Raw genomic sequence first — 13,691 nt, forward strand, 5'->3', positions numbered from 1 at the left:
ACATAATGATGGGGATTTGTAAAAAGTCTGAATTCATGTTTTGTTAGTTGTCTCCACAAGACGACAAGCAAATATCTTTCATCTCAGAGCTTTAATGACACAGCTTCCTGCTAAAATATTTGAACTCGAATGAGGTGAATTTCATGTAAATGTCTCATTCGTGCCACCCGGCGCAAATTTGCCTCAACTCGCGTCCATTCACGTCTTTACATTGAGGTGCGAAAGCTCGCCTCGCCTCGTGGGACTCACCTGAGTGGTGTAGAGCCTCTGAGTGAAGACGGGTGGGTGATCGTTGACGTCCGAAACCGTGATGGTGGCTGTCCCTGTTCCCGCCAGACCCCCTCCATCCCTGGCCTCCACCACGACCAGATACCGCTCTTCCACCTCCCGGTCCAGCGAACGCAGCACCGTGTAGATGGTCCCCGTGCTGGCGTTGATGGAGAACAGGTTGAGGTTGATCTCGTTGCGGACGTTCTTGATGATGCTGTAGGTCAGCGCGGCGTTCTTGCCCTCGTTGGGGTCGTCCAGGTCCATGGCGCGCATCTCCATGACGGAGGTGTCGGCGGGGGAGTTTTCAGGCACCTGGCCGAGGAAGCATCCGTCTACTTCCAGCGCCGGGCACGGGAAGAAGGGCGCGTTGTCGTTGACGTCCGTGACCTCCAGCAGCACGTCGGCAAATCCCGTGAGTCCCGCCCCGCCCTCGTCTGTGGCGAGGACGAGGAATCTCCAGGCCGGGCGCTCCTCGCGGTCCAGGCGCCGTTGGGCGTAGATTCTTCCAGTGCGTTCGTCAATGGTGAACTCGCCAGCGGCGCCCTGGCCGTGAAGGGAGTAGCGGAGGGCGGTCTGGTCGGCCTCCTGGTCCGGGTCTGTGGCCGACACCTGCAAAGGACAGACAACAAATACATGAGTCTCTGATTTCTTTCACCACATGAACCCAGTTAACCAATTAGAGGTCTGGTTGGATTGTCCAACAGCATTTTGGGCGCCCAATTTTTGTAAATCTTTAGGAGCCAGAAGAAGAAGAGCCAGTGTGTGAAATACCGGTCCAACCACACCACAATCCAGGTTCCCACAAAGGCACCGGATCAGAATTTGTCCATTTAGGTCCACAAACAGACATGAAGACAGACTCGCTTTGTGTAACCGGTTGTGTCTCTGGCTGGCTGTGTCATCTCTTGCACTGAATATTTGTATTTTTGAATAAATGCCTTCAGTTTGAATAATGAAAACTGGGCATTAGTGAGCTTTTGAAAAACATTTTTGGTGGCAATTGCAAGTGACAAACAATTATGATTTTAGTGATCCTCCTTTTGGTGTGGTGGAGCGAACTAGTTTATCTGAAGCAAACTGAGACTGTAAAGCTCATCAGAATTGTTTACCTTTAAAACCAAGTTGAAGACACTTTTGTTCTCTATTGAGGAACTCTTTAAGGTGCTAATAAAATACCACCAAACTATTGTTTATGTAAAGATTAGTGCTATTAGTGGATTTTTTGCGATTAATCTCGATTAATCGCATTGTTATGGCAAAATTCAATAATGAATTCAAAAGTAGTGTATTGTGGACTTTTATTTTAAAAGTACTGCTATATGAACAAAAGGGCAATAACATTTGGTTTGCAAACACTTTAAACACATCAGGTTATTGTTAGCAGCAGTATTCCCTTTACACAGCAGCAGTTATAATAGTTCTGATTCTGATAGATATTCAGCCGGTGTTCATAACTTTATCTTCATGTGTGTAAGAGATGATATTTAAATATACACCTTGAAAACTGCAAACATATCTACGTCATGCTTTTATGTTTGTTAAATTCTCAGTAGCGATAACTAAATGATGCTTATTATACATATTACAAACAAAACACTTTAAAATCTCGACAATATGTATTTTAATATTGTCACTGTTGTAAATTGTTTGATTGCATGATTTACTTTTATCGTGAAGAGCATGAAAACGGAAATGCTTTTACTTTGAAGAGACAGGAAGTAGAAGGTACGTGTTCTTGGCGCTAACAATGATGATACGTATAAAACCACATGTCGGGTGCAAGAGCGCGTTGTGTTCACTGTAACACTGCAGTTCAGACAGTAAAGTGTTGCGTTCAAACAAGACGTGTCTTCCTCACGAGAAGCTCCACTTCACAACAGTCACGTTTGATCTGTAACGAGACGATCGCGCTCGCGTGTGTGTGTGTTTGTGAGACAAGAGTGAAGGACGGTGACGGAGTGTAGGAGGGGTTCTGGACCCGGGGGGAGAAGGAAGTGACGCCACATGAACACAGCTGTTCACTGCTTGCTGCCTGGTTCTTGTGTTAAAAATGTGGCTTAATAATAAATAAATAAAAAACTGCGTTAACGCACGATAATATAATTGTCGGCGTTAATTAATGAATGCGTTAACGCGATAATAACGCGTTAACTTGCCCAGCACTAGTAAAGATATAGTGGAATAATGTACTGCACTGCTGTCAGCTGATAACAGCGTCCCGAATGACGCCATTGTCTCGGAACAGGTTGACACTGTTAGCTCCGTCAGCGCTGTTGCCTTTATTTGCGCTGTTAGCGCCGTTAGCACCGTTAGCTGCTCAACCAACGCCATATGGAGAGCTGTGTGGAGGCAATTAGATATTTAGCACCTTTAAGGGCCGGATCAAAGAAAATTAGAAAGGTCCTTAAAGTAAAGTATAATTTAGGCTTTAAGCATTTATCAAAACGTTTTCTATACTTTTATGTTTTTAATCTCCAAAGCTACATTTATAACTTAATGTACTTACCTGCTTTTTGTGAATGAAAAGCTACCGAACTATTCTCCTTTTCAAAACTGTTAAACATTGAAAGACTTTTTTAACTTTAGAAAGAACCAATGTGTTAAAAAAACAAAGACAATCAACCACAAAACACAGCAGCACAATCTCTCGGTAATAAAACGGATTTCATTGTACGGTCGCTGACCGTCACATTTTATTCTGGCGAGCCGGTCAAAAGCAGCGACATCGACTTTTCACTTCAATTAAATAACATTCTCTCACTTTAAAGCCCACTTTTTTTTGTGTGCTTGATTTTCTGTTCTTATCAAAAAACGGTTGAATTGCTTTTTTTCCATTATGTACAAATGTCAAGCCCAGGAAATAGGACGCGAGGCAGGAAGCTGACTGCAGCCGCTGCCCCCCCCCCCCAACACAGGAATAAACATTTCTCAGTTGCTTTGTGTCCTGTTTGCTTAATGAACCTTTAGTTATCTCTCTGAACGAGGGGACGTCTCCACATCTGTCACCGCGACACACAATGCAATTAAAAGTTAATAGACAACCAGCAAGAGCAGAGAAAAAAAAGTCCACTTTTAGTTTTTCTTCTTCTCCTTCTTTTTCTCACCGGAGAGTTTGTTTACAGAAGCCTTTGAAGTCCCCCCCTCCCTCCCTCGCCACCTCCCCCCTTGTTGCCTCCCTGACAACGTGATGCAGTTAGACAATATGGAAGATGAGCTGTCGCTGCGCCACAAGAGGAGGTGAAGTCACAAAAAATATTCTTTTCAAATTGGATTCCCCCCCTTCCTTTCGCTATCTGCTGAATTGTATTAACACACGGAGCTAAAAACAACAACTGTGGAGAGGAAACTGAGTGCACATCAAATCAATTCCAGCATTCGAAGGGGGGGGGGGTCATGTGACACCCGCCGCTCTTGACGGGGTATTACTCCCCCCCCTCCCCCGACGCACTTCCGCCTCTCTGATCTGATTTAGCTCGACGGCACACTGCACATTACTGTGAATTACCTGAGAGAGGTGTGGAGAAGAAGAAGAAGAAGAAGAAGAAGAGATTTGATTTTGATTTTTAAATTCCTTTTATTGATGCAGGACAGATCACTGTCACGTCATCAATTCAAAATAAATAGATAAATAGAACTCATCCAACCACAGAAACACACCAACATCTCACACATTTTACTTGAGTCATCGGTCTAAAGTTGAACTTTCAACCTGAACTAAATTGTAAAAAGTATGACAGACTCAAAAAAAAGTCTTAGATTTCATCTGTTCAATAGTTTCCAATCAGTTAAACCGGAGAAAGAAGAAGAAGAAGAAGAAGAATAAAGAGGAACAAAGAGGAAGAAAGAAGAAGAAGAAGAAGAAGAAGAAGAATAAAGAGGAACAAAGAAGAAGAAAGAAGAAGAAGAAGAATAAAGATGAAGAAAGAGGAACAAAGAAGAAGAAGAAGAATAAAGAGGAAGAAAGAAGAATAAAGAGGAAGAAAGAAGAATAAAGAGGAAGAAAGAAGCAGAAGAAGAATAAAGAGGAAGGAAGAAGAAGAAGAAGAATAAAGAGGAAGGAAGAAGAAGAAGAATAAAGAGGAAGAAAGAAGAAGAAGAATAAAGAGGAAGAAGAAGAATAAAGAGGAAGGAAGAAGAAGAATGAAGAGGAAGAAAGAAGAAGAAGAAGAATAAAGAGGAAGGAAGAAGAAGAATAAAGAGGAAGAAAGAAGAAGAAGAAGAATAAAGAGGAAGAAAGAAGAAGAAGAATAAAGAGGAAGAAAGAAGAAGAATAAAGAGGAAGAAAGAAGAAGAAGAAGAAGAAGAATAAAGAGGAAGAAAGAAGAAGAAGAATAAAGAGGAAGAAAGAAGAAAGAAGAAGAATAAAGAGGAAGAAAGAAGAAAGAGGAACAAAGAGGAACAAAGAGGAAGAAAGAAGAAGAAGAAGAAGAAGAAAGAGGAAGAAAGAAGAAGAAAGAGGAAGAAAGAAGAAGAAGGAGGAGGTCGTCTTGACTTTCCAGGTTCCTGGTTCCATGTTAAATGTGACATTGTGTTGAAACACACGTGTGATGTGTTAGTTTGAGGACACGTTATCTGAGGTGTGGCCTCGGGGAGAATTCACCGCCATGTTTGAAGGCGTGACCGACACTATTAGACGAGTCTGTGTTAAACCGTCATGGTGGAGGTGCTGCTCTCACATGTTTACATTTTCAACAGGACAAGCTGAACCAAAAAAAACATGCAAAAACCAAAACCCGGTGTTTGATGACTGACCTCCAGCATGACGACGGGCAGCTGGGTGAGCTCCTCGGTCACGGCGGCGCGGTACTCGGTCTGGCTGAAGACGGGCGCCTCGTCGTTGCGGTTGACCACCTGAACCACCACCAGCGTCTCGTTCTCCCACTTCCCGTCGGAGGCGACCAGCCGGAGCTCGTAGCGCTGCTCCGTCTCGTAGTCCAGCGGCTGGGCCACGAAGACGGTGCCCACCTCGGGCTCCACGTCGAAGGCGCCCATGGTGTTACCGGAGGTGATCTGGTAGCGCAGCTTGGCGTTGGCACCTGGAGGGGAGGAAGTGGAGATCAGGTCAATGTGAGTGGTTTGTGGATGTTTTATATGGGCGATAACATCACGGCTGACACGATCCAACACACACAACTTCCTTTATGATCCTTTATGATCCTCTATGACCTCATGCATTTTAAACAAAGACCCCAGAACACGTTGAGCCGACAAGAGCTCTTATTGTGAAAATAAACTTTTTGAGGGATATTGGAGCAGATTTTCATGCGGGGAAAAACCCCCAAAACAAGTGTTTGATTGGCAGTGGACACACGCACACACACACACACACACACACACACACACACACGCACATGCACACACACACACACACACACACCTTTTCCTCGCCGTCCTTGCAAAAGAGCCGTATCTCCTCCTATCCTCCATCTCCTCTCCTCTTTCATTTCTTTCCTCTCGTCCCCTAGACTCATCTTTCCTCGAACCTTGACTCCTCCTATCCTGTCTCATCCTCTTGCTTCCTCCTTTCCTTTCCTCTCCTTCTTTCTATCCTATTATGCTTCCTTCCTCTTCACACTCCTCCTCACATCTCCCTCCAGAACTTGAAATTTCCTTTTTCTTCCTTCTATCCTTTATACCTCTTTTGTCAAATTGTCTCTTGAACTCTTTCATTCCTCCTTTCCTTGTGTCCTTCCCTCCTCCTTTCTGCTCCTCTTCTGGCCTTTTCCTCTCTCTTCATTTCCTCTCTCCTTGCTCCTAAACTCATCTTTCCTCTGACCCTGACTCCCTCATCTCCTCTGCTCTTCTCTCCTGATGGAGTAAATTAATGTAAAATACACAAACACACCTACACACACACACACATTTACAGATGCATGTTTAGAGCCCAGAGGCAGGTCTGTCAGGGTCCGGCCTGCTCTCTCTTTACCGGCACCAAGGAGACTTTAGGAGACAAACACCATCTGTAGAGACATGGAGGACCTTCATTACCACACCGGAGAGGGAGAGAGAGTGTGTGTGTGTGAAGCTTAAGTGCACCGGTCCGTCACCGCCCTCTGAGCACGATGCGTCGTGACACTCCGAGTGTGTGTGTGTGTGTAAATGTGTGTGAGAGGAGCAGCTCCAGCGGTTTTGTGCCTCCGGCAGCTTCCCTAATGATCAGACCGGCCATATGGTGCTGCCCCACACACACACACACACACACACACACACACACACACACACACACACAGGGGGATAGGGCTGATTTAATTTGAAACCTAGCAGGAGGCCCCAAAAAATCCTCATGAGGAGGACCGGAGGGGAAAGTCGTCCCTGAGCGCTGACTGCAGGTCGACACTTTGGAAAAAAAACTTCACAAGAGGAAAAGTTTCATTTCCATTAAAAAAATAAATTTAAAAAAGCATGACAAAATATATCACATGTTGTGACCTCAGATGACTCATCTTTGTACCTTTGACTTCCTTCAGAGTTCCTCACAAAACAACTGAGTGCTGAAGGAAGATTTACGCGTTTTGAAGGTGAAGAGGAGCTCATGGAAACGTCCTACATGACTTCCAGACGTTTCACACACAGACTGTAATTAAGAAGTGGATGTAATCGTCATGATGTCATTGGTTTGGGGACTGATATTTTGAAGCCTAGAGTTCGGCATTTTGGTCGTCGCCATGTTGTTGTTTTTTGCAACCGATAAACGTTAGTGACCATATCTGGACTGAGGAGGAGTGACGTAGAGACGTCGTATACGTCTCTGGTAGAGACCTGTCAATCACTGTAGCCCCGCCCTAAAGCATCCCCTGCATTATGGTCTGTTTGACTCTAAATGGACCATAATGTACAAAATGAACATCATGCTGTATTGAAGAAGACTTGAAACTAGAGATTGAGACCATAAACTCATGTTTACAATGTTTACTGAGGTAATAAATCAAGAGAGAAGTAGAGTCATTTTCTCATAGACTTCTATACAACCAGAGGAGTCGCCCCCTGGTGGACACTAGAGAGAATGCAGCTTTAACACATGAAGCTTTGACTTCACTCTTCAGATGTTTCTGAACCCTCTGACATACTCTGACTAAATAATACATGAATGTGTCACATCTTGTAAAGCAGTGAATCTCAAAGTCCGATGCATTCTGTCGGAATAATTATCTATAAATTATAAGATTGTGTAGTTCTGAACATGCGAATCCTTCCCATCCCACATGACGTATAGATGACGTAACAACATTAACTAAGGTAAATAAGTATGTCAACAAAACATCAGGGAAACACGTCACAAACGTTACTAACGTAATAACAAGAAGACGTTGGGTTGAAAATCCGGTGTGCCTTTGACCCGTCGCTCTCACGTGTTAGTTAAGCTAAATGATTTACAAACTGTTGCGTCATTCGTATGACGAAGAGCTGGCCGGTCGTATTTATTTTTAAACGTGTGACAATTTTAGAGGATAAAATACGGACTTGGCGAGCAAAGATTTAACAGGATCAGTTATTTGGAAAAAAACTTTCATCGTCTTCATCTTCTGTCTGCACAACCTTTGATTATTTCAACAAACACCAAATCACGCTGAGGGAGAAATGCAGGAATGTGTGTGTATGTGTGTGTGTGTGTGTGTGTGGTTCTCCTGTAATTGTGTTCGTCTGACCTCCAGTTTATGTCGGACACCTGTCAACATCAACACACACACACACTCACACACACACAGCTGCAGTCGGAGGATAAAACCTTCAGTTTAGTTTACAGCTCATCAAACCTCAGATTGGAGCTTTAACTCTGTCAATAGTTTCTTTCACCTTCAGACAAACCAACACTATACAGTAAACATATATAGACCTATATAAACACCTTTATATACACCTACAGGTATAGATATCCCAACTTATCCTCATGCAACGGTTCGGATATTTTACACACAGTTACTTCTCATTTTTGTCTGCGTTTTCTTATCAAAAACATCAAAACTACTTATTTAGGTTTAGACAATTAAACTACTTAGTTAGGTTGAGACAACTAAACGACTTAGTTAGGTTGAGACAACTAAACGACTTAGTTAGGTTCAGTCAACTAAACGACTTAGTTAGGTTCAGTCAACTAAACGACTTAGTTAGGTTTAGTCAACTAAACTACTTAGTTAGGTTGAGACAACTAAACTACTTAGGTTGAGACAACAAAATTACTTAGTTAGGTTTAGACAACTAAACTACTTAGTTTAGTTGTCTAAACCTAACTAAGTAGTTTAGTTGTCTAAACCTAACTACTTAGTTAGGTTTCGGAAAAGATCGTTGTTAGGGTTAAAATAACTACTGAAGTGAACGAAAGTGAAAAATAATTCATAACCGCTCCAAATGTAATGTCTTTCCGTAATCCTGCATCGAAACAAACTGAGCTGAAAAATAATTATTGTGAAGTTTTTTCACAATTATTGAGGGCCGATAATGTCGATAATGTACATTTTCCTCTTTTCATGCGCCCAACAAAGCACAAAGGACATATTGCAACTAAATGCACCCAATGACATTTATGTATCGCAAGAGAAATTAGAAGAACAAAATCTGCACCACCGCGTTAGAGGTTCAGAAGCTTATTTAGCGTTTGACTTCTCTTTACAACGTTCAGGCTTCATTTAATGCTACACCAGTTAAACCAGTGGAGACTCAACCAGAGGAAGAGATGCATTTCTTCACAAACAGAGTGAGTGCTGACTCAGCAAGGATCAGGTCTCAGTTTTAGTTAATCCCCCACCTACCTGCCTGGTAGGTAGGGGGGGGGGGGGGGGTTTGAGCTAAAATGACTGGTTCTCCGTCTCCTTCTTTGGACCCCCCCAGTGGTTTGGGGTCGAGGGGTGCTTGATAATTACCACGGGGAGTCCCTGACGAGACACGAACGGGGGATAAAGCGTCTACGTTTGGGAGGGAATCAGCAGCAGTTTGCTGTCTTTGCGTTTCTTAATCCCACGTTCGGTGTCAAGTCTGACGGGAATAAACACTAAATGTAGACACTTCCATCCACAACTGCTCCTCAGACACACAAACAAACACACAGACAAAATGAGGATAAAAAGAGCTGGAAATACAATAAAAAAATCTAAAAACAAAGCCTATGTTTTAAAGCTCTGAGACTCCAAATGTTGGTCGGACTACATCAGCTATTTGAAGACTGTTTGTGTTTCATCACAAAAAAAGATCAAAGAGCATCGGCATCATTGAATTAGTCGTGTTGAGAGACTGTAACCATGTTAACGTCACACTTCAGAGACAGAACAATAGTTTTGAACAATAATCCAATCTGTTAATCATTTTCATCAAAAGAACAAACTCACTCCCGACTAAGTGCAGCAGCTTTAGTGTATTTTATTTAACCCTTGGAAATATTTCCCCAGTGCCTGCACTATCAAATCAATCAAATCAATCAATAAGCTAAAAGGTTATAAAAGTCAATAAAAGCAATTGATTAAAAGTATTGGAATCGGACATCATCAAATTTTAACAAATAAACGCACAACTTACTTTAAAAAAATAATAATTATGAATGTAGAAACACGAACAAAATATTTCTCAACACAACACGGATTATTTGTAATTTATGCTAACATTCATGATCAGAGGGCAGAAGGCGATGTCGTGCTAAAATCTGCCCGTAATGGGACGTAATGACATCATCAAGTGTTCACAACAGACACGAGGCACATTTTTGCCAGCCAGGCGTTTCCCATCATGCACTGGGTCTTGCAGTCGATGGAGAGCTGCCTCGATCTCGTGAGGTCGTCGTTGACCACGTGTTCACGACATCAGATCAAGTCGGACACAAATCTACCCAGCATGCATTGTGCATCTCCAAACGGACCTATTATCATAAATCACATGATCGTCATGAGTCATGTAACGCGTCTGAGACTCATTAGAGACATTCTTAAACTCTTTCACTCTCCTCCCACCAGCTCACACAACCGAGTCACACAACCTCATATGTTTCTATTTTTAACACGAACGGTAAACGGCTGCATTCTTAGAAATCTGAACGAAACCACGAAATAAAAAGTTTGTAGAAAACGAGACGAGAGGGAGATGGAGAATCAAGAGTCTGGAGCACGAAAACAGGACGAATAAAGGTTAAAGATTCAAAAGTAAATAAAGTAAATAATGAGACGTCACTCGTCTTCGCTCACAGAGAAGAAAACCCCCCCGAGGCTCCGAGGAGACGCCGGCAGCCGTCATTAAGAGAGACGGAGAGGAAAGAGAGGCGCTTGTTTTGTTGTTCTCACATTTATTCATTTTTTGCCTCCTGCTGCTTATTGGTTGGAGCGGAGGAGGAGGAAGAGGAGGAGGAGGAAGAGGAGGAATGAGGGACGAAGACAAACAAAGAGACAAACATCAACAGAGTCGACCTCAAGGGAGCAACAGCAGCCACTAACGAGCTGTGACAGCAAGGGAGGAGGAGGAGGAGAGAGGAGAGGAGAGGCGAGAGGAAGAGGAGAGAGGAGGATGGGACGTGAGAGGGTGGAGAAGGAGGAAAAGAGACAGGAAGATGAGAGGAGGGTGGAGGAGAGGATAGAGGGGGAGAGACGAGGGTGGAGGAGAGGATAGAGGGGGAGAGACGAGGGTGGAGGAGAGGAGGAAGGAGGAAGAAGGGGACAGGAGGAATAAGAAGAGGAGGAGGAGGAGAGGTGAGAGGATGGAGGGGAAAGAGGAGAGTGGATGAGGATAGTGGATGGAGGATAGAAGAGAAGAGAGGAGTAAGAAGAGAAGACAGGAGTAAGATGAGGAGGAGAAGAAGGAGAGAAAGAGGAGGATGTTAGGAGAGAAGCGGAGAGGAAGAGGAGAGGAAGAAAAGGGGGAGGGGAGTGAGGAAAAAGAGGAGGAAGAGAGGTAAGACGTGTGGATGGAGGATGAGAAGGAGAGAGAAGGAAGAGAGGAGAGAAGAGGAAGAGGAGAGGATGGAGGGGAGAGGAAGATGAGGAGGGGGAGAGAAATGAAGAAGTGGGTGATAGGTGAGGGGGAGGAGAGGAGGAAAGAAGAAAGGGAACGAGGGATGAAGAGAACAGAGAAGGAAACAAGAGCTGGAGAGAAGGAGGAGAAGCAGACAGAAGACTCAGCTCACCTTCGTCCTCGTCGTTGGCGGTGACGGTGATGAGGACGAAGCCGACCTCCTCGTCTTCCTCAACGCTCACCTCGTACGCCGGCTGGGCGAACGCCGGGGCGTTGTCGTTGATGTCGGTGACGAAGATCCTGACGTACGCCATGTCTGAGAGACAGACATCATGAACATCATTATCATCATCGTCATCATCATCATGAAGCAGCTCTCTTCTTCTGTGGTCTGATTTGTTTCAGCTAACAGAACATATGGTGTGTTTGGCTAACGGTTAACAGCTAACGGCTAACGGCTAACAGCTAACGGCTAACCTCTTGGCCGCTGCTCTGCAGCTGCTACACGGGCGGTTTGGCGAGTTTAATTTAGTTATTGGCTGAACTGAATGATGTTGTTACACAATGGTTTCGAGTTGATTGGCTGCATACAGCGCTGCTTGTTTGAATGAAGTGTGTCGACTCCTAACCACCTATTGTTTCTAGACGAGGGGGGGATTAGGGGGATTAGTTGTGGGTTGTATTCATTCAACACACAATACAGCAGTGCTGAGTACAACTTAAAGCTTCCTGCAGATGTTTCAATATTAGGCTAAAATAAGTAACCGAAACCGTCACAAAACAAAAAGTCCTTTCACTTTTTTAAATGCAAAATGTTGATAAATGTTTTGATTCTTCAGTACGATGAGAGAGTGAGTGAGTGTTACCGGTGTTGGGTTGTCCCTGTTGGCCCGGTCTGGCCGACTCGGAGCTGTCCTGGGACTGGACCTCGATCAGGTAGGAGGCCTTTTGCTCGCGGTCGAAGGAAGCTCGAGTGACGATGACGCCGCTGCGCGAGTCGATGCTGAAGAACTGAGAGTCCCCGCTCTCGTCCTTCAGGATCACATAGTGGACCTGGAGAACAAGGAAGAGGCTAATGTTGAAGAAGAAGAAGTAGAAGAGGAGGAAGATAATCAGCAGGTGTGTTCAGGTGTCCCTCACCATCCCGTGTAGACCAGAGTCCAGGTCTGTGGCCGACACCTGAGCCACCGACGTGCCGATCTCGGCTCCTTCGGGCACCGTGGCCTCGTAGGTGGACGACAGGAAGAAAGGAACGTTGTCGTTCACGTCTGACGGAGAGAAAAGAAAAGAGGAGGAAGCATTTACTCCTAAATTTATCTTTTTTTGTGTTTGTTTTGTTGTTGCAGGATCTGGCAGCAGAACACATGCCGTCTGTCACGTCCATGAAAAGCTGATTAAAGTGGATTAAAAACTGACAGAAGAGGAAAGAAAAGACAAAGAAGAAGAAGAAGAAGAAACGCAAGAAAGACAAGCAGATCGAGGTCAAAGAAAGTTTGTGGTTTTTATGCCACATTCACACCATAGAAGAAGATTAAAACGTTAACACATAACAGACGGAGAAAGAGAGTGAAGTCGGACTGATGAAAACCAACTTATTAGTGAGGAATAATCCTCCAAAACACCGTGAAGAGTCCACAAAAGCCGCTTGTCAGCTCACTTTCAAGCTCTGCTAAGCCAATTACAGCGTCCGATGTGGGTTTGTTCAAAGCCAATCAAAGTCAGGAAGTGTTTTTTCTCTGCAGCCGCCTACAGACTGAACTGATGAGTCACTGCTGAAGTGAGTCTCACGCCGCCTGTTTCTTCTGCCGCCAGAGACGACCGGCGATGCGACTGTTATTTTAGTGTGTGTTTTGATTTCGACTTGTGTTTAGATATGAAATCATTTAATATTCAGACGAGTACAATCAGGTCTGACTGTCACCGGTTCAACGTAACGGATGGATAGTTACAAAAAGTAAATCCTCATTTGTTTTCCTGCTAAAGCCAACAAAACGTGTCAATTTCCACACGTTACGTGAATACAGTATTTTCTAAATAGAATTACATCTTCACGGGAAACAACTTAGTTGGGAAAAGTTTGTGAAGTATTTAGTTCGTCGTGGTTTGAGTTAGAATAACTACAGAAGGGCGTAAGTTATGAGACAAACAAATCAACGCTGACTTCTGGTGTCATACGGGGAATGAACAGCAAGCGATTTGTTAGAACCATCAACCTCCCGAAATAACAAACTAGATTTCTGACGACATTTATATGTTTTATTTGTGTTTACCCTCAAACAACCCTTTGAAGAAACGTCTTCCCTCTCACGTGTTAAGTGTTAAGCTTAAAAAGTGGTCGAGCACAGACTCCTCCCACTATCTCACCTGTCACGTTGACGTAGACGGTGGTGAACGACGCGAGCGGCACGGCGGCGACATTCTGGACTCGAACCCTGAGCGTGAAGAAGCGCGTGGTCTCGTAGTCCAGGTTCTCGGCCACCAGGATGGACGCCGAG

At 44.1% G+C, this 13,691-nt stretch overlaps 1 protein-coding gene across 1 annotated transcript in view; it reads right to left on the reverse strand.

Annotated features, from left to right (window-relative positions):
• The window catches only part of LOC116399849 (neural-cadherin), a 123,576-nt gene that overhangs the window by 24,465 nt on the left and 85,420 nt on the right, over positions 1-13,691 (reverse strand). Inside the window, exons 8-13 of the mRNA XM_031877281.1 lie at positions 13,561-13,691; positions 12,337-12,464; positions 12,063-12,249; positions 11,369-11,512; positions 5,023-5,306; positions 250-879 (exon numbers count right to left, since the gene is read on the reverse strand). The exon at positions 13,561-13,691 is cut by the window's right edge and continues 119 nt beyond it. Coding sequence (XP_031733141.1) covers positions 250-879; positions 5,023-5,306; positions 11,369-11,512; positions 12,063-12,249; positions 12,337-12,464; positions 13,561-13,691 — 1,504 coding nt within the window. The remainder of the gene's footprint in view (positions 1-249; positions 880-5,022; positions 5,307-11,368; positions 11,513-12,062; positions 12,250-12,336; positions 12,465-13,560) is intronic.

The sequence above is a fragment of the Anarrhichthys ocellatus genome, unplaced genomic scaffold (genome assembly GCF_004355925.1).
Source record: "Anarrhichthys ocellatus isolate YVR2014 unplaced genomic scaffold, GSC_Weel_1.0 scaffold132, whole genome shotgun sequence".
NCBI classification, from domain to species: domain Eukaryota; kingdom Metazoa; phylum Chordata; class Actinopteri; order Perciformes; family Anarhichadidae; genus Anarrhichthys; species Anarrhichthys ocellatus.